General features: G+C 50.2%; 2 protein-coding genes across 6 annotated transcripts in view; one reads left to right on the forward strand and one right to left on the reverse strand.

Annotated features, from left to right (window-relative positions):
* Positions 1 to 7,852, forward strand: part of Dnaaf1 (dynein axonemal assembly factor 1) — a 17,492-nt gene extending 9,640 nt beyond the window's left edge. The window contains exons 8-12 of the mRNA XM_027410763.2: positions 1,908 to 2,162; positions 4,954 to 5,045; positions 5,796 to 5,855; positions 6,716 to 7,109; positions 7,565 to 7,852. Of these exons, the coding sequence (XP_027266564.1) occupies positions 1,908 to 2,162; positions 4,954 to 5,045; positions 5,796 to 5,855; positions 6,716 to 7,109; positions 7,565 to 7,659 (896 nt within the window). The 3' untranslated portion in view covers positions 7,660 to 7,852. The remainder of the gene's footprint in view (positions 1 to 1,907; positions 2,163 to 4,953; positions 5,046 to 5,795; positions 5,856 to 6,715; positions 7,110 to 7,564) is intronic.
* Positions 7,853 to 7,982: 130 nt separating this feature from the next.
* On the reverse strand, positions 7,983 to 15,253 carry Taf1c (TATA-box binding protein associated factor, RNA polymerase I subunit C). 5 transcript variants are annotated; one of them, XM_027410760.2, is made up of 15 exons: positions 15,146 to 15,253; positions 14,199 to 14,337; positions 12,812 to 12,893; positions 12,575 to 12,672; positions 12,414 to 12,503; positions 12,258 to 12,331; positions 11,520 to 11,758; positions 11,295 to 11,411; positions 11,064 to 11,181; positions 10,898 to 10,969; positions 10,616 to 10,751; positions 10,375 to 10,512; positions 9,757 to 9,931; positions 9,538 to 9,672; positions 7,983 to 9,458 (listed from the first exon to the last, which is right to left on the reverse strand). In XM_027410760.2, the coding sequence occupies exons 2-15, from the start codon at positions 14,334 to 14,336 to the stop codon at positions 8,545 to 8,547; spliced, it is 2,526 nt and encodes an 841-aa protein (XP_027266561.1). In that variant the 5' UTR covers position 14,337; positions 15,146 to 15,253; the 3' UTR covers positions 7,983 to 8,544. The 5 variants fall into 5 exon arrangements, with proteins under 5 accessions (XP_027266561.1, XP_027266559.1, XP_027266560.1 ...); XM_027410758.2 differs by having other exon boundaries at positions 9,538 to 9,675; XM_027410759.2 differs by having other exon boundaries at positions 9,538 to 9,675; positions 14,199 to 14,352; positions 15,146 to 15,242.
* Between the last annotated feature and the right edge of the window lie 4,522 nt (positions 15,254 to 19,775).

Consider the following 19,775-nt stretch of genomic DNA (forward strand, 5'->3'; position numbering starts at 1 on the left):
TGTCGGGCAACCATCTGTAACTCTAATCCCAGAGGATCTGATGCCCTCTTCTGGCTCCTAGGGCTCCAGGCACCCATGTAGTGCACAGACATACATGCTGGCAAAGCACTCATTCACATAAAAACAAAACACAATGTATCTTTGGCTGACGGTTGGATATGCCAGGGTGTAGAGCATCTTCAGGCATTTACAGTTGGTTGATAATTGTGGTTCCATAGTTGGCAGTGCTGAAGGCTCTGGTTGGCAGGAGGCCATAGCCTGAAATGACAGAAGTATGCTTAGGACCACTCCAAACAGGGATGGGAATTCTGTCTTTATGCCAAGCCACAAATTCATCTTACAAGTTTTTAGCTTTTAATTCTATGATCGGGGTGTGTGTGTGTAGGCACAGGAAAATTGGGCAGAAACAGGGCCTTTTACAAAGTCCTGGGCCCTTCCTGAGGCAAGGGCTTGTTAGCAGCTGTCAGCCTGTGTAGCCATGGGGTCATACTCAAATGACCTTCATCAGCAAGGCGACCTCCCAGTCAACCTAACAGCACATCTCTGTAATTAATCCCAGCTCAGTCTGGAGGCCAAGGCAGGAGGAACATGTGTTTGAAGCCAGCAAGGCCCTGACAAAACAAAAAAGAAAGACTCAACCATTTTCTTCCGTTAAATTATAGAAATTTACTATTTTGGAATCTAGTGGGCCAGCCTTGTGTGTGCTGGCATGTGCATCCTATATTTTACCATGTATGCAATATATATATATATATATATATATATATATATATATATATATGTTTTCATATAAAATGCTATGGCCACATTGTCTCCCACCTGCTTTTGAGATACAATACCATTAACTGTTTTCCACAGACACTTTCTTACAGACTATTTTTAACCAATTTTTATTTTGGAATTTTCAAGCTTTCAGAAATGATGAAGATTCATAAACATAATGGCTATATTGTTTATCTATTTGTAATGGATGGAGTTTAAATTTTTTACACACATACACAGACAGACAGACAGACACAACACACACACACACACACACACACACACACACACACACACACACTTCTCAGCACATACATACGTTTCTCTGAAATGAAATGTTTGAATGGATTGATTGATTGGGTCCCACTATATAACCCAGGCTGGCCTCAAATGTGATACCCTCCTACTTTTGCTTTCCCTATGCTGGGATCACTGGTATGGGTCACTGTCTGTTACTTTTCTATTTCTGTGAAATCATGACCATGTCAACTTATAAAATAAAGTATTTAATTGGGATCATGGTGGCAGACATGGTGCTAGAGAACTGACTAAAAGCTGATCTACACCTCCTCCAACAAGGTCATACCTAATCCTTCTCAAGTTCCACCAACTGGGGACCAAGCATTCAAACATATGGTCCTATTAGGGACTCATTGAAACCACCCCAGTCACCATGCCTGGCCACTCCTGGACCATTTGAAAGTAAAGGTGGATGTTGCACTTTGGGTAGACCCCCAAATCCTTGCCTGCCATTTCCTCAAGGCCCTATATTGTTTTCTCTTCATGAGAGAGTGCTGCCCATTGAGCTGTGAGCAGAGTAATTCCTTATTGGAGACATTTATCTGCCTTTATTTATCATTTTATTTATTTATTTATAATATATATATTTAAAGCCCAAGTGTCACATAACCCTGCCTAGCCTCCAATGTGCTATGTAGCCGAGGATGACCTTGAACTCTTTGATAGTCTTGGCTCCACTTCCTATGTTTCAGGACTACAGGTGTGCACCACCGTGCCTGTCTAATGCTTTGATGAACAGTGCCCCTTGACAACTCCCTGTGCTCAGTCTCTTAAGTTCATGGACACACAGATGCTCTTGTCCTCTCAGGCAGCTCCAAGTTCAACTCTGGACTTTACTTCTCTAGGGGAGACACCCCTGCCAGACAGTGAGGAGAGTACCCCCACCAGCCCTAAGGCTCAGGAAGAGCCACCCATGGAAGAAACACAGCAGAAGATGGAATTGTTTGTGAAGGAAAGCTTTGAGGCCAAAGATGAACTATTCCCAGAGAAGCCAAGCGAAGAAGAGGAGCCGACTATGGTGGTGAATGGGACAGTGGAAGATCTAGACCTGTCTGGGGGTCTGGCTCAGACCCAGACACCACTGATGGCCACTCCTGAAGGTAAGGCATCTAAGATGATAGGCAGCCTCTGACCCTGCACACAGCTATGGCCTCTACCCTGCACACAGCTATGGCCTCTGACCCTGAATCCACTGTTTTGCTTCTTTAAAATATAGTTCATGGTTTTGTTTTGTTTTGTTTTTTTGTCTTTTTTTTTCGAGACAGGGTTTCTCTGTGTAGCTTTGGAGGCTATCCTGGCACTCGCTCTGGAGACCAGGCTGGCCTTGAACTCACAGAGATCCAGCTGCCTCTGCCTCCCAAGTGCTGGGATTAAAGGCATGTGCCACCAACGTCCGGCTAATATATAGTTCATGGTAAATCTCATTTCCTAAATGAGTGAACCCTTGAACACGCACACACACACACACACACACACACACACACACACACACACACACAGAGAGAGAGAGAGAGAGAGAGAGAGGGAGAGAGAGAGAGAGAGAGAGAGAGCACACAGCACATATGGCATATTAAAACCATATAAGCAACAGGGAAAGCTATTAGCAGATTATTTTACTTAATCCAGTGGGTCATCTGGAATCAACAGAAAGGTGATGTTTTACACTGGGTTTTGGGTGGAGCTGTCACAGGCAGGTGTGTGTTTGAAAACTCACTGCATAAAGGGGAACAGTGCTAGCAAACAAGCAACACAGACAGCATCGGCTCACGACCCAGGGAGTTGGCTTCCATTATAAATGTTAGACTCATTAAAAATGTAGAACAGGGAAACAGAGAGCTTTTTCTAGGGAGACAGACAGGTAGATCCCTGGAACTCACTGGCCAACCAACCTGGTTTTATCCATGAGCCCCAGGTCCAGGAGAGAGATCCTGTTCTAGCTTGCTTTTTGTTGCTGTGATAAAACATTCTTTAACAAAAATGAATAGAGAAGGGAAGGGTTGCTCTGGCCTACACTTCCAGGCCATAGAGCATCACTGAAGGATGTCAAGACAAGAACTCAGGTGGGAACAATAGAGGAACACTGTTACAGGCTCCCTCTCTGGCTCATGCTCAACTAGCTTTCTTATACAGCTCAGGACCACTGGCTGAGGGAACAGTACTTTGCATAGTGGGCTGGACCCTCCTATACCAGTTAGAAATCAAGATAGCCTCACAGTCATGCCCACAGGCCAGTCTGATCCAGACTGTCCTTCACTGCAGGCTTTCTTCTCTGGTGACTCTCCAGGATTTCTACTGTTAGGTAACCCCAGACTTCCCCAGGATGCCACAGGGGGCCATCAGAGCCCCCAACCTGACAGGGTGTGTGGTCTGACCCAGGAAGCAGGCCCTGATGCATGGAGAATCCTGGGAGTGCTGCTGTTCTCATAGGGGTCTGAAAACGGTTAGGTGCCAGAGCTTCGGGAATTACCTTGCAAGTGAAGGGCCCAGGCAGGGCAGAACCTTATTTCCCGCAATCCACCCAGCAGGACCTTATTTCCCTCTCTTGAATCCATGCTGCCAACACCCAAAGGTTTGAATTAAGAACAGCCACCCGTCTTTGTTCTTCAACCTCTTTAAAAAGCTCCTCATATCCAAGACCTTTGTAGGACATGCGGGCTTGGTGGGAGTAGAGGCAGGAGTATCCCTGGCCTGCTCCCAGGATCTTAGGGTCAGTGGTTCCAGTGTGGGGGCTCAGATATCGCAGGCTCACGAGAGGCAGGAAAGGCAGGATAGAGAGCAGAGGTACAGGGAGGAGGTGTTTAAAGGCAATCTAGAGAGGAGTGTGAAGCAGGGAGCTCAGATACCATACTGTGTTTGCATCAAGGGAGGCAGGAAATACAGGACTGGGAGTGGGGAGAAGAATATAAATGACTCTCCAGAGGGAAGAGAGAAGCAGGGGCTTCGGCAGAGCCACGACCACCAAGAGGAACCCGCTCTTGGTGCCTGCCATGCTCATCAGGTGTGCTTATGGCTCTCTTGGGTTTGATGGGACTCTGTGCCAGAATGTCTGGGGACATGCCTTACTTTGGTTATCGCTTATGTAACAAGGGAAAGCTGCTGTCTCTAGCTCAGAGTAGGATTGTCAGTCCCGTGACCTGCCTGTTCTGAGCTTCTGGGAAAATGTTTGTTTAGCGAGGGTCTTGCTTGCCCTGTGGCTTTCCACACATGGGTGTGCTGTGGCTGGTATTTGAAGCTAAGGGGCATCTGGGATTAGCATGTGGGGCTGTGCCAACATCTCAACTAGAAATGTCACACACAGATCTGTAGGTCATGATGGACTTCCTGGCTTAGCCACTCCTGTCCTGTCCCCTGATGCCTAGCCCAGCTGGAGGTGACAGTGAGTGAACCGACCACACAAGGCCAGGGCTTAGGAACTTGGCAAGGAGGGCCTGGCAGAGGAGGACCCATAGTGTTTCTGCCTGTCCAGGCAGCCTTGCTGTGTTAAATGGCACAGGTCCCTGGCTCTGGAGAGTAGATGGCCATGTATTTGATGAACAGGCAGTGTAGGCTGGCAGAGAGGCCTCTACCAGGGCTGAGCTGCAAGATTGGCCTCTCCCAGCTTTGGAACCCATTGTTCTCCTGACCACATCCCTTTCTTGCTGGGCAGTCGGCTGTCTACTCTTGGCTCGGCTGCTTCTGCAGACTCACCTCCTGCCACAGCAGGGCCAGCTCTTCCTGTCTTTCCTCACCTGGGGTGGGAGCAGCTCTGAGGACTCTTAACACCTTCTGTCATGGTGGTTGTCCAACCACACCCAGGAAGATCTGCCCGTCCACCTTAACCTCTAGCTTGTCATGCCAGCCTTCGTATCTGAAATCAGTGCCAGGGTCAGTAACTTCTCACTTGTTTCTCAGAGCCCACATCCCTAATGGCAGCTACTGATGGAGCCAGAACTGAAGATATAGAGGCCATTGCCCAGGAGACCAAGGAGAGGCTTTTCATCGATGTGAGCAGGGGGCTGGTTAGGTTGAGGGTGGGGTGATACCCTTTTGGTCCTCACTGTCTATCAGGAGTTCTCCAGGGAGCAGATACAGTACAGCCATCCAGGCATACCTCCAATCCACCCTGCTCATATTCAGGTTTGGAGGGCTGGTCCATTTTCCTCTCCAGACTCTGAAAGCCACACTAGAGTTTCCAGGGACATTATAGAAATCATACATTATCACATTGCCCCATGAACTACAATTCAGTGGAACAATAGTTCAGGGAGCATGCAAACCCATGTGAGCTGGGGCTCACTCTGCCTGCTTAAGGCCTAAGCTTTGCATTCAAGAACTGACCATACAGACACAGTGAGGCACGGTTATGTACTAAGTGTTCTGAGATATGTAGTAGTATCATCCCAATATTATGGCGTAGGAACTGGAGAAACAGAGCAGTTAAGCAATTTTCCCAAGACCGCACATCTAGGAGATGGTGGTGTGGTTTTCTGGAGGTACTTGAGGCTCAGACCAATGTATAAGAGGTACATTTTGAGTTTGGGTTCCCATGACACAACAAAGTGAAGAATCTGTGACAAACTTCCCTTTGGTTAGATGGCTAGACCTGAAGTGGCAGTGTGACTTTTGAGCATGCCAAGGGCATGGGTGGGAGTTACTGAGAGGCTTTGGTGATGGTTCCCTTAGGACATCTTGACTCCTGATGATACTTTCTTCCATTGTGTCTCTGGGTAATATGTGGCCACTGGCTCTTCCAGGACCTGCCTGACTTGGAAGATGTTGATGGCATTGACATGTCTATGGAAAACCAGATAAAGGTCAGCACCCTTTTCTCTATACCCCAGAATGGCCTCAAATTGTGGCAGCCTTCCACGTGCCTCGGCCTCCCAAGTACTGGGATCACAGGCATGTACCATGCCTAGCTCCTTTGGTTGATTTTGATACAGGGTCTTAAGGTGCAGCCTATGGCTGGTCTGGAACTCGTTGTAGACCAGGCAGGCCTTGAACTCACAGAGATTCACTTGTCTCTACCCTCTGAGTGCTGGGCTTACAGGAGTACACCACCATGCCTGTTCCTTAGAGGCCATTTCCTTCTCATAAAAGTGAACTGTTCTTCTGAGCAGAGTGGCCATGTTTCCACCTCACTGAGGAAACAGCCGCTCTCTGACCCTCTGAGAGCTTATTTCAGCCACGTGGGCTTTCTGCTGCATGTTTTATTGGGGGTGTTCAGCCTTATTCTGTGTTCCTATGCAAACCTCCCAAACTCATCTACTGAAGCTATACCTAGAGGGAAGGGGCACATGGGTAAGGCACCCGACTCCTCCCTGGGCATAACTTGGAGCCAGCAAGCAACTGTGTCAGGTCCTGTCCCTAGAAGAGGCTTGGAGGGAACCTCTGCATGAGGTCTCACATCCACACAGGCCACCAGCTATGGGGACTGAGGTCCAGGAACAAAGTCCTGAGGAGTTGCTGGGCTGTGGGGTGTGGCAGAGGCTAGAATCCAGACATTGGTAGGGTGTGGTATAGGGGAGCTATGTGGATGGGAAGTAAAGCATGGAGAAACTGCTGAAGTGTCCATTCAGAGGCGCTGTCCCAGCCTGCTTTCTCCCTAGCCTGCACATGCTTTCCTGTATTATGATCATGGGAAAACCAGACACAGCTCACATTCTCTCTCCAGGAAACAGGTATTCCGAAAATCCAGGTTGTTTCCAGCTTGAGTGATGACAGTGACCTTGAACTGGATGACTCATCCCTCCACACGCTTGAGCACACTTCCATAGGATCCACAGGTACCCTCTCACACATATTTGCAGTCTCCAAGGACCACTCAAAGGCAGCCAGGGTGCCTTTCTCAGACATATGTAAGCCAACAGCAACAACAGAATTGGAAACCCACAGTCAAGTCTCCAGCACCACCTCTCCACGACCCCTCATCCAGGAGCTGGAAGAGGAGGAGCAGGGAGAGAATGAATCAAACCAGTTACTGCCACTCCAAACATGTGCAAGTGACCAGGCACTTGCCCAGTCTAATGAAGATGAAGACAGTGAGCTTCCTGAAGCCACCCCACTAGGTAACACTCCAGAGGCTATTGTAGGGAGGTCAACCAGAGAGGGGTTAGCAGACGGGGGTATCTGCCCCATTCATAGGTAACCATTTGGCTGTGGTGTGTCACCTGGCCCTATGGTTCCAGGTCAGAGGCTCTGAAGGAGGGAGGGGACCACAGAAACTAAGGCTGAGTGGAGAGCTCTGGTGTTAGTGAAGGCATGGTAGCTTAAATCACGCACCTGGTGCTGTGTGCAGGCATGCAGGGCAGTTTGGGCAGCTAGTGGGTACAAAGATGATTAGCCCAGGGTTGGATGTGTGAGCACTCATTTTAGGTGAGTACTCACTTTTGGGGTGGCTTATATTCCCCATGTTCCTCTTGCCTAACAGAAAGGGGCATTTTTAAAGGACTCTGTGGCTGGCTCTCAGTCAGTGCTCAGCAAGAAAGCAGCTCTACTGATTTGTTCTTTCCCAACTCTTCAGGAGACCAAGCTGAGAATGAAGCACAGTCTTCGTTGGACCTAGATGAGCCCAGCACCAGGGCAAGCCTGGAAGATATTGAATTTGGCTTGGACTGAACCCCAAGGCGGTCTACTCTGTTAGGCTAGCAGTGAAGTGGACGAAGGGCACCCTTTCCTGTGTATCACTGCTGGTGCACTTTGGGATCCTGCACAGCTTTTGCTCTGCAGCCACATCTATGTGCCTTGTACCCAATGCATCAGTTTCCCTGGTTACAGATCCCATGGTTACATAAACACTTTAAGACCCACAGTCAGCATGTTACTGAGCTAACAGTCAGGCTCCATTCTGAGACTGGGCTGTGTGTGTGTGTGTGTGCATCCCCAAGGTGGAGGAAGTAGGACTTTACATATCAGACATGGAAAGGTACAGAGACATCATCTTCTCTGCTCATATGACCATCCAGCTCATGGCCAGTGGACAGGTATATTCAGTCACCGAGCCAGAGGCAAAGCATCAAGTCCTGCAGAGCCTATGTGGACTGTCACACAAACAACCCACAACAGCAGCTGCCCACCAACATTGTGCCACCTTAGGAGGCCCCCAACACCATTGCCTTTAAGGACAGGAGGCTAACACTGACACAAAGGCTCTACTTCTCAGCAACTCCAGTGCACTGGGGCATGTACTGCCCCCTGGCCATGGCTGCTTCTGCTGTTCCATGTAGCCCTGAAAACAGCAGTGGGAGAAGGTAGGGATGGCCTACACTGGATGAGTGGGGAACTCTGGACCTATAGGGTCCCTGCATCAGTGACCCCAAGGCAGCCTCTGCAGCCAGAGCTCTGGAATAACCTGACATCCAACACTACACAGACTTGTTCCCCATTCCTTCAGATGGGCACACTGTCCTTGGGTGGTAGAGGCTTTGCCCGGGGGACCATGCTGGCTAAGCTCAGTGCAAGCTCCAGGATGAAGGCTAAGTTTTCAAGCACGTCTGTCCACACTCAGAAGCCCATTCGTGGCTTTTTCCGGGGAGGATGGGAGCCAGAGAGGACAGGTGTTTGCCGCCTCAAGGGTGTGGCCTGGAGGCTGGAGGCCTGGGAGGGAGGTGTAGCCACAGGTCCTGGAGTGTCCTTCTGAAGTGGCAGCTTGGCCATATAGTCCCGGAGGGTCTGTCGTCGTTCACGTCGCACACCTTGGGCCCACGGCTCTTGTGTCAACTCCTGGGAGGGTAAGGTCCCTGGGGGCTGAGGCCAGGCCTCTGAGGTAGCAAGGTTTTGGCTACAAGGGGGGCTACTGGTGTCTGGGAAGTCCAAGCAGCTCGTGAGTGAGGAAAAGGTGCTAGCCAGCTGAGTCCGGCGCTTGGGCCGCTTGATCTGTGCCTGGGACCCTGAGGTCTGACCTTGAAGCCTTTTCCACCAGGCGGCTGCCCCACCTTCCCAGGCTTCTGCCAAGCGCTCTGTGAGCTCATCCTGCTGGCTGCACTGAGGTGCAGGGGGCAGCTCTGCCCTGGGGAGTGTACCCAGATCCTCAGGCCGCAGGAGCTTCCCCTTGGCCATAGCTGATCGGAGCTTCTGTGACATGGTCTGACTCTTCTGCTGCTCCACGTGGCCCAGAAAACGGCGGTGGGAGAAGGTGGGGGCGGCCCATACCGGACAAGCCGGGGATAGCTCCATCAGAGCCTCCAACCATCGTCTGCAACGGGCACTAGCCTGAGGGGTCCAAGAGGACTGGTCCACAGAAGGTGTGAGTGCCCTGGGTGCAGGGCACTCTGATGCTAGGTGATCAGGTGGCTCTCCTTCTCCAAGACTGGAGGCTGCCTGGAGGCGTAGGTGCTGGTAGAAGACATCCCCAGCTGCTGAGAGCTGGAAGAGCAGCAGTGCTGGGGCAGAGGCACACGGTGGGGCAGCAGCCAGACCTAGACAGGGAAGGAAAAGAGATGCAGGGTCTGGCAGTACCTCCCTGCAGCAGCCCCAAGCCCCTTCTGCCCATCGCACCTATGACTGGTGCCTCCAGACGCTCCTGCAGCTGCTGCTGCCTCTTGGGTTCCAGTAGAGGAAAGGCAGGGAGGGAGTCGATGATGGATGGCAAAGACTGAGGAGGCCCTGCCAAGTGGGGCATAGAAGTCCCCTCTCCTGAAGGAAGGACAGAACTAAGTATACCTGCCCCAGCCCCAGCCCCAGCCCTCTCCACGAGCCTCCCTCCTGCTGGCTGACCTGCTATATGCAGCAGCTGAAGCTGTCCACCCTGGCCCCCTAGTAGCAGGGGCCACGGGCTACCAGGGCTAGCTGGGGGTAGCAGGTGGGCAAGCAGAGGTGCAGATGGCAGGCCGTGGTCCCACTTGAGCATTGGCACCAGGGGGAGGCGCTCATCCATCAGGTAGATCGAGAACTAAGGAAGAGGGAAGGGGTGGACATGGCTGATGCCTGGCACCAATCTTCCAATAACCCTCTCCAGGCCACACAGTCTGTAGGTGGTACCCAACACTCAGAGGAGGGCACTCCCATCAGCCTTCAAGCTTGGCCTACCAAACTTGGAACACGTATATTTCCTGGGCAGACAGCACCATCCCAGAAGTGTTCTCATTAGAAGCATGAAGAAAACTTTGCTCCCAATGGTAAACTCTCATGCCACCTGGGACCCTGAGCAACAGTCAACCTCTGCCTCCTCCCAGGTTCTGATCTGATTTTGCAGATGACCCAGTTTGCCTGCCTTAGTGAGATCACATGCATGGGGACCCAACACTCCCCTGTTCCTGTGGCTGTGTATCAGGCTGGTTGTCAGATGTTCTGGAGAAGCCTGAGTCAGAGCCTAAAGAGGAGGCTGCTTCTTACCTGGGTGCAGATGAGATGCAGAGGGGTACAGGTGGGACCTGGCTGCCCGAGGTACTGGGCAAGCAGCACCCGTTCTCCTTTCTGGCAGGCAGCCTCTGCTCCAGCACGGAACAGCAGCAGCCCACAGCCTGGGGGACCCTAGGGAAAGAACAGCACAATCAGCCAGTCTTCAGGCTGGAGATGGGCCTCCTACAGCCCATGACTTCTGGCTCTATTGCTTCTTAACCCCTCTCACCCATACCTGAATGTCAACCATCTTCAGACCCGTGCGGTCACCCACAGTCAGCACCCGGGGATGAGCAGTGAAGTCTACCCAGCGCCAGGGAGAAGGATCACGGAAGGCAAGCGTCTCAGGGTCCTTGTAGACCAGCTGCAGCCTTGAGGAAGGCAGGTCATGGGTATGGGTATGGTGGGGCTTGGGGGCACAAGGGTGTTGGGCTGGGCTGGAAGGAAGACTGAGCCATGGAGCAGAAGGCCATGGTTCTGCTTTGGGGTGGAAGGTTTTAGGGGAAAGGAGAATTACCCATCTTGTGGGGTCCATAGACACACAGCTCCAGAACGGCTGCAGATGGCCATCTCTCCTGGCAGGTGAGGGCTACAGGGCACAGGACGCTATGTTATGTTATGATCCAGCAACCCAGCACTTCCTTCGGGCCCTTATCCTTGCCAGGAAGCCAACAAACTCTCACCTGAGGCTAACACCAGTGGCCCCCTTTTCCACCTGCAGTACCTGCAGGGATGCTGGTGGCCCCTGCTTATCAGTCTTCCATATGGCACAGTGGTAGTCAGAGCGGACGGCCAGAAGTGCTGGGGAGAACAGAAAGGTCAGACTTGGAGTGTGTGTATAGCACTGGCTGGGATGGTAGCCAGCTGGACAAGAAGGAAAAGGGGAAGGGAGAATGCAAGGGAAAGACTCTCACTTTCTCCCTGGACAGTGCTGGTCACCACCTGCCGTACAGGTCCCCGCAGCTGGATGTGCCCGGGGTCCTCAAGGACCCTGAGATTGCCACCTGAGTTCACACTGACCTCCTGGAAATCTGAGCCCCTGGTTAAGGACTGGGATGGATTCTTGTCACCCGTCTTAACTCTTCCCCTGGACCACTCTGTGGATGGCCTCAGGATCCCCACCACATGAGAAAGGATACTCAGCTTGTCCAAGGCACCTCCACTAGGGTAGACCAGTTGTCCAGCCCGTGCTGTCCTTCCAGGAAGCCAGGCCAAGGCACCCCCGGTGAAGGCCTCATCCAGCAGCAACTGCTCCCACCGCATAGCCAGCTCTTCATGCAGCAGCCTCCCCAAAAGCAATGACACTGAACTGCTCAGGACAGGACCCCCAAGGATGGAGAAGCGACGTAGTCGGTGGCTAAGGAAAGCCCAAGGACACCTAGGGACAATGCAGCAGAGGATGGTACTGGGACAGTGAAGGATAAGCAGTCTCTTTGACAACTCCCTAGAAAACACCCTACCCAGTTCCTGGACCCCATACCCTGAATATTTCAGGACCTCCTAGTGAGTGGGCCACAGAGAGCTGGGAGGATCCAGCCAGACCAACCAGTCTTTTCTAGGATTTGTGATACTTTGGATACTAACTCCTTGGAATAATCCTGTTGCTACTTGAATTAAGTCAGACAGAAGGAAGTGGATGAGAAAAGAGAGCCCTGTAAACATTCTGAAAACCTGGATGAGCTGTAACTAAGATCAACCAATGACCGATTCTTTTTTCCCTTAAGCTGCTTGAAGCTGGGTTTTGTGGACTCGTGGCTCATGACTTTGGGCTGGGTTAGAAAAGCCACTGTGATGAAAACCTGGTCTGTGTCCTAGATCCTTCTACATCCCACCACCAGCCAGGCCTATCCATGGCTGCTTTCTCACTGGCTACTTGCCCCCAGGGCTGGTGTCCACCGAGGTCCTGAAGCAGCCTCTTCGCGCTGACTATGGTCATCTTTTTCGAGTAGCCCTGCAGGGAAGGTCTGTCAGGTTTGCACCCCTGGGTCTCACCAGAGAGGTGGCTGACCCTTCACCCCATGGCACTTACTCACCTTGTTCCCCTCCAATCTGAAGTTCTCCAGCATGAGCCTCCCCAGGGGTGTGAAGGCTATGTCCCCATGGTCCCACAGGAAGCGGCTGAGCTGTGGGGAATGGTTGTGTCACTCAGCACAGCCCAGGCTGTGCAGCACAATCCCACCCAGGGACCACTTACCTGCTCAGTGACATCCAGCCCAACCTGAGGCCGGAACTGGTAGCGGTGACCTCCCCGGAAAAGGAGGTCCCGAGGGGTCATGCCAGGTTCCCAGGGATCTAAGGGGAGAGAGAGGTCAAAGAAGAACCTGAGAAGGCAGCATGGAAACACAGTGATATATGGAGGTATCCAGGATCTGGAATGTATGTGTGTCTGATGGCTGAGGTCCTTGGAGGGAACCCAGAAGGAGACCCTTACCAGGACCAGGAGGCAGCAGGGGGAGGGGTCCTGGTGTTGTTGGCTCCCACAGCAGGTTCTTGGCCAATGGCAATGTCCCATCCTAGGGGAACAGGACAGCAATAACATGGCAGGGGTGCACTCTTTGACTAAAACTCATTCAGTCCTCATGACAGCTCTGCAAAGTTGGTCACTTCACTGATGTAGAAACTGAAGCAGCCGGGTGGTGGTGGCGTACGCCTTTAATCCCAGCACTGGGGGGGGGGCGGGGGCAAAGGCAGTCGGATCTCTGAGTTTGAGACCAGCCTGGTCTACAAGAGCTAACAAGTTCCAGGCCAGGCTCCAAAGCCACAGAAAAACTCTGCCTTGGAACCCCCCGCAAAAAGAAAGAAACTGAAGCATAAGTTTGCTGTCATTTGCCCCAGGTAAGAGTCAGGAAAGAAGGCAGGGACTTAAACCCAGGCAGCCAACTCCAGAATCTGTATCCTAAAGTCCATTCACACCAGCTTCCACACCCATGCCTTGTCTGTGCACCCAGAACCCAATGAGCTAACTCAAGGTCCAAGAACACCCCCTCCTTCAACACCCCCTCTTTGACCCACTCTCCTGTATGTTGATAAGGGCGGTCCTTCTGTGTATATGTTTGTCTTATTGGTTGGTAAATAAAACACAATTGGCCAATAGGAAAGCAAGATAGGCAGGACTAGGAGAGGAGGAGGATTCTGGAAAAGAGGAGTCGCCATGTGATCCCCCAGGAAGAGAGGACAAGCATAAGGCCGGCATCCTTGGTAAGATATGTCCTTATAAAAATAGAGATTGGTAGTTATGGTTGATAATTAAGACTGAGCTAGCAGATAAGAAATCCCAGTCATTGGCTAGCAGCATTGTAACTAATATAAGACTCTGTGTGTTATTTGGGGGCCCTAAAAGGCAGCAGAACTCAGGCAGCTGGTGGAAAGAGATATCGTTACAGTATGTACTCAATTCCACAAGGCAGCTGGGCAGCTAACGAAGTCCCAACCAAGATGCCAGCAGAAATCCTGCCCCCTTTCCCTGCCATTCCACTGTTCCAGTAGAACCAAGGCCACACTACACAGTGTCTGCCTGTTGGTACAAACTCTCCCACCTTAACTGGCAGTCCCCAAGGTGGGGTTGCCTAACTTCCTCATGCTGGACTATTGGGCCTGTAAGGACCCTGGCACAGAAACACTAGTCAGTAAATACCAGCTGAATCTAGGGAGAGAAGGAGGAAAGAGGAGCCACAGCCTCTGTTGATCGACTCTCTCTGGGTAGCAGCGTGGCCTGTGCACAGCAGGAGTAGCATCTGCCTAGCCCTGTCTATCATCTGTGCCACTGAGTCTTAATGATAAGAGGGGGACCAAAGGAAGTGCCCTATTTCCATCCTCACCTTGCAGTTCTGTGGCTGGGACCCTGGCATGGTCAGTGCATCTCTCCAGCTGCACATGAAGGACAGGTCAGGACCATCAGTCATGCCAAGAGGCCCAGCCATAAATAACGAGGGGCGCAGAGAGCTGGGGAAGTCCATCCTGGAGAAAATGCATCTAATGTCACACACATCTTCATTAGGAGTCTGAACAGTGCTACAAAGTCTACTACAAAGAAACAGGTAAAAACCAGACTATGCAGCCTAATGCCAGAGAGTAAGAAGGGCCTCTAGAGAACTGCTCACTCCCCCATCACAGGGGAGGTTGCTGATGGGCAGGTGAGGGGTCCCTACGGGTACTCAGGGAGACAGATAGCTCAGCACACATTTGGGTAGAGGGTCCAGGGGGAATGAGTGCGTGCAAAGGCTCTGAGGATCGAATAAAAGTAGGAACTCTCTAGAACAGCGGTTTTCAACCCTCTAGCACAAGGGCCACCTAAGACCATCGGAAAACACAGATATTTACATTATCATTCATAACAGGCTAAATTACAGTTATGAAGTAGCAACGAAAACAATTTTATTGTTGGAGGTCACTACAACTGTATTAAAGGGTCGCAGGCAACATTAGAGAGGCTAAGAACCACTGCTCTAGAAGCATTAGGGAGTAATCAGCCCACAGTTTAGAAAATTTAAATTGAACAACAGCACCCGCTGAGCACTACCACCAGCTGGATGCGGCATAAAGGTCCTGAATTTGAGGATCTGAGGAATCGGTGTGTGGTTAACTTGCTCACATGTGTGCCAGAGGGGAGACCCGGTCCCGAGACCGCCCGCCCTCATTGCAAGCGTCCCAGACCAGCCTCAGTGCTGGAACCCGCCTGCCCCTGGTTTCTGTAGCCTCGCGGCACCGCCACGTGCTCACATCATCCCCGCGCGCAGACCATGCTGGCTCCCGGCGGCAGTCTCACCTGATCCGGGGCCCAAAAAGGAGCCGGAGCGCCACTCATCAACTCTTCAGCTCAGAACTCGTGAGCATCCACAGCCGGACTGAACTGTTTTCCGGACCAGGCCGGAAGTGCTCCCGAGAAACAGGAAATCCCGCCCTCAGCAAGGCCTCACTGCGTTCTCCGGCGCTACCTGCCGGGCAGACAAGGAATAGGCGTGGTCGTGGCGCCTGAGGCGTGGAATTCCCATCCCGGTGTTGGATGATCCTGCTCTGCTTCATTAACTAACTATCTCACCGACCACCTCCGATGGGCCACGCACTGTATTTATTGTCCATAAATCCTAGGAATCCGCTTTTCATATGACCCTGGGCTCATGCGTGGCTTAAATCAGGGGCCAGGAAGGAGTATTAGGCTGTAGTCTTCAAACTCCAGCTTGCACCTGCGTGCTTTGGGAGACTTTCAAACTCAGAAGCAGCGAGTCGTGGGGGCTGCCTGCAAGTTGCTTTTGTCTTGTGCCTTTCACGTGAAACTTAGGATGTGTGGTTCTGCGGACCCACTAGGAAGCTAAGAATGTCTTCAGACAGATTTTTTTTTTTTTTTTTTTTGTGGTGCACACCTTTAATCCCAGCACTCAGGATACAGAGGCAGGTGGATCTTTGAGTTTGAGGCAAGCCTAGTCTACAGAGTGAGTTCCAGGACAGCCAAGGTTACACAGAGAAACCCTATGGGGGGGTGGGGGGGAGAAAGAAAAGAAACACAGGTTGTCCCGGGTGGTGGTGGTGCACGCCTTTAAACCAGCACTAGGGAGGCAGACAGGTGGATCTCTGTGAGTTCAAAGCTAGCCTGGTCTGCCCAGCAATAGCCAAAGTTGTATGGTGAGAACCTTGTCTCAAAAGAGAGGGAGGGAGGAAGGAAGGAAGGAAGAAAAAGAAAGAAAGAAAGACAGATCCTTATGTAACTTCAAGGTGAAGAACTTGGGGTCACAGAGAAAAACTTTCTTCCTATCAACACCTGGGAACTCAGAGCAAGAGTGGGTCCAATGCTAGCAGGGGAGGAATGAGCCTATTCACACCAGGGAGACAGAGGTCTAAGACCTGCATAGCTGAGACCCTACCTGAAAACTTCAGATAGAATTTTGAGACCTAAAATAGATGCTCCTGCTTCGCTATAACCTACCTACATGATGTTCCCTCCAATGTATTTGAAAACTGTTTTTGGGTTATGATTTCCTTTGTTCTGGAACTAGCAAAACTTCGCTAATCTGTCTCCTCCATGTAGCAGATTATCCAGGGAACTCTAAATCTGTGTTTCTGGGTGTTAGTCAGGGTTCTCTATCAGAACAGATGGATGAATATAGAATAGAGATTTTATTAGACTGGCTTACAGCTGTGATCTGGGTAGTCCAACAATAGCTGTCCATGACCCAAAAGGTGATGTTCAGTACATGAGGCTGGATGTCTTAGCAGTCCCTGTCTGGTGCTAGAGTCCTGTATGATTCCTGAAGAGCTATTGACTGTCTTTGTTAAAATTATAAAGAAGTTGGTTCGAATTTTGGTAAAGGAATGCTTCAGCAATGGCATAAATAAATAAATGGTCTTGCCAGAAAGAGTAAGGGCAAGTAGGAAAAAAAAAATCAAAGTTTTTTCACACCCTTTTAACTGGACTACCACCAGAAGGTGTGGCCCAGATTTAGGGTGGGTCTTCCTTCTTCAAATAATTAAGAAAATCCCTCACAGGGGCCCAGCAGTTTAGGTCCCAATTAATTCCAAATGTTCAGTTGACAATCAATTTAGCCATCCTGTGTGGGCATGCTCATTCATGTTTAGCTGAAGAGTAAACTATCTTCTATTCTCTAATCATAGAGAGGAGGGCTGTTCTTAAGTCAACATATTTCTCATTCCCAGGCAATACAGGATTTCCCTGCATGTGACTTTAGCACCACTGTCCAGTCAGAAATAGCAACATTATTCTTGTGGCTTGATAGCTTAAGAATACACCAGCGCCGCCTGGAGGAGGCATGTTAAAGCAGTTTGCCTGGCCCACTTGAGCTTCTAATTTAGTGGGTCTGGGATAACACAGCTGACCCATAGCTAACACTCTGAGAAACACAGCTTTAACAGATCAATTTTCACCTGGTAGTGTTGGTGCACGCCTTTAATCCCAGCAATGACATTTGAGTTTGACTCCAGCCTGGTCTACAGAGTCAGTTAGGGCAGCAGCCAGGGCTGTACAAAGAAACCCTGTCTCAAACAACAAAAGGATAAATTTGTAAGGGATGTGTAGAGGTAGCTCAGTTGGTAGGGTGATGGCTTAGCTTGCACAAAGCCCTGGGTTCTAGTCCCAGCACTACATAAACCAGTGGTGGCTCACACCTGCAATCCCAGCAATCTGCAGAAGAGGCAGGAGGACCAGAAGTTCAAGGTTATTCTTGGCTACATAGCAAGTTGGAGGCCAGAATGGAATACATGAGGCCCTGTTTTGTTGTTTTTAAAAAGAATCAATTTGTAGATTGTCAATTCCCAGCTATACAGTTTGTATTTGGAAGGTGCCTGGAATCAGATGGCCCTTTCCATTTCCCTTTCACAGCCACAGTCACCATTTTCCCTCATGGAGTGCTGCCCTAGAATGGGTGCCAAATAGGAAGGTTCCAGGAGACAGCAGATGCCCTGCAGGAGGCCCTGGAAGAAAGCTCCATTAAGAGATGAGGATAGGAAAATGAGAAAGGGCTTTGTGAAATAACCAGTCTGCTTCTTCATTGAGTGCTGCTCATGTGGTGTTGCGTGCTGCTCCCCAGGAGTCTGTACGTATTCGCCTCAGTAAAGAAGGCAGTGGAAGCTCAAACAAATTATCCCATTGAAATCCAGCTCAGTCAGTGAACCAATGAGTTTTGGAGTTTTTTTTTTTTTTTTTTTTTTTTTTTTTTTTTGCCTGGGTTTCTCTGTGGCTCTGGAGGCTGTCCTGGAACTAGCTCTTGTAGACCAGGCTGGTCTCGAACTCACAGAGACCCACCTGCCTCTGCCTCCCAAGTGCTGGGATAAAATGTGTGCGCCACCAACGTCATTGGAGTTGTTTATAAGAGGGTGAGTGATTCCCCAAATAGCAGCACTATCCAAAAACTCCATTGCAGAAGCTCCCCTGCCCTTTGGTTACCTTCCAACTAGTGTAGACGCTCCATCATCTGCTAAAGCCATCTGCAGCTGAGCAGGATTATGGGCATCTGGGGTAAGAGTGGAGGGAAGAGCTATAATTTCAGGTGAGGACCTGATGAACATCCCCACACCCTGCTTCTATGAGGGCACTTTAACAGGCTTGATCTAGGGAGGGTCTCATGTAGGTCACTTAGCTAGTCTCTTTTCAAGATGGGAATGGCCATACCATGCCCAGAGAACTGTATTCCACAACACAAGGTACATTCAGCACGAACAGTCTGTACTGATTTCTGTAGGTATGTTATAGTTTCACAAGTCACAAAAAAGAAGAAAATTGCATCAGTCCTGCTTGCCCCATTTCATGGATACTTTGACTGATTGGTTAGGTCACAGCTTATTTAGTTTTCAAGCTAGGAAACAGAATTCTGAAGATAAGGGTGGAATCTATCTGGCACAACCCCCAACATGTCCTAAACACCGAGTTGGCAAAGGAGAAAATGAGATGAGGTGGTTTTCTCAGGGCAATGTCAGCACACTTACTTATTCAAATTGAAAGATGACGGCAGACTGCTCCTGATAGGATGGGAGTCCAGCTTGGCACACTGGTTTGCCTCTGAGGACCAACTTTGCCAATGAGGTCATCTGAGGATGCATTTTTCATAAATGAAATGACCTAAGGCAACATTCCTATAGTTTAGGTGGAATAGATTTAGAAGGGTGATTATAACATAATAAAAAACAAGATATTTTGCCAACAACTTTGGGATTAGGAATTGGGGCTACCTAGATTTTTAAAAATTATTTTAGGGTGCATATATGCAAAACCACTGCAGACTATTCCTTTTGAGACAGGGCCTTGCTGTATAGCTCAGGTGGCCTCAGACTTTCAAATCTCCTGCCTCAGTTCTCTGAATACTGGAATCAGCTGTGTACTGTGTGATCACATAAGTTGGTACCCTTGCCCCCTGCTGTGACAAGTTATCAAAAGTCTAACACAGTACAATTTCTTACAGTTCTAGACATCAGAGGTCTAACACAGACCCCCTGGGCCAAAATCACGCTATGAGCAGGAGCTTCTGGAAAAGGGGGAAACTACAGTGCTTTGCCTTTTCCAGCTTCTGGAAGCTTCCTGCATCCCACAGCACATATCTCCCTCCATCTGCAACCTAACAATGGCTGCTTGACTCTTCCTTGTGATACTACCTTAAATTCTCTTCCAATAAGGATGGTTGTGGCTACACTAGGTCAGCCTGGATAACCCAAGATATATTCTTTTAAAGTCAGCTGACTAGCTGATCAGTGGTAGCACACGCCTTTAATCCCAGCACTGGAAAGTCAGAGGCAGGTGGATCTCTGTGAGTTCAAGGTCAGCCTGGGATACTGAGAAAACTTCTGGACAGCCAGGGCTACACAAAGAAACCCTGTCTCAAAAAATAAAATTAAAATAGTCAGCTGATTAGCAAATCCGATCCCCCTTGTCAAATTCCATCACATATCCCTTG

The sequence above is a fragment of the Cricetulus griseus genome, chromosome 3 (assembly GCF_003668045.3).
Source record: "Cricetulus griseus strain 17A/GY chromosome 3, alternate assembly CriGri-PICRH-1.0, whole genome shotgun sequence".
In the NCBI taxonomy this organism is placed as follows: domain Eukaryota; kingdom Metazoa; phylum Chordata; class Mammalia; order Rodentia; family Cricetidae; genus Cricetulus; species Cricetulus griseus.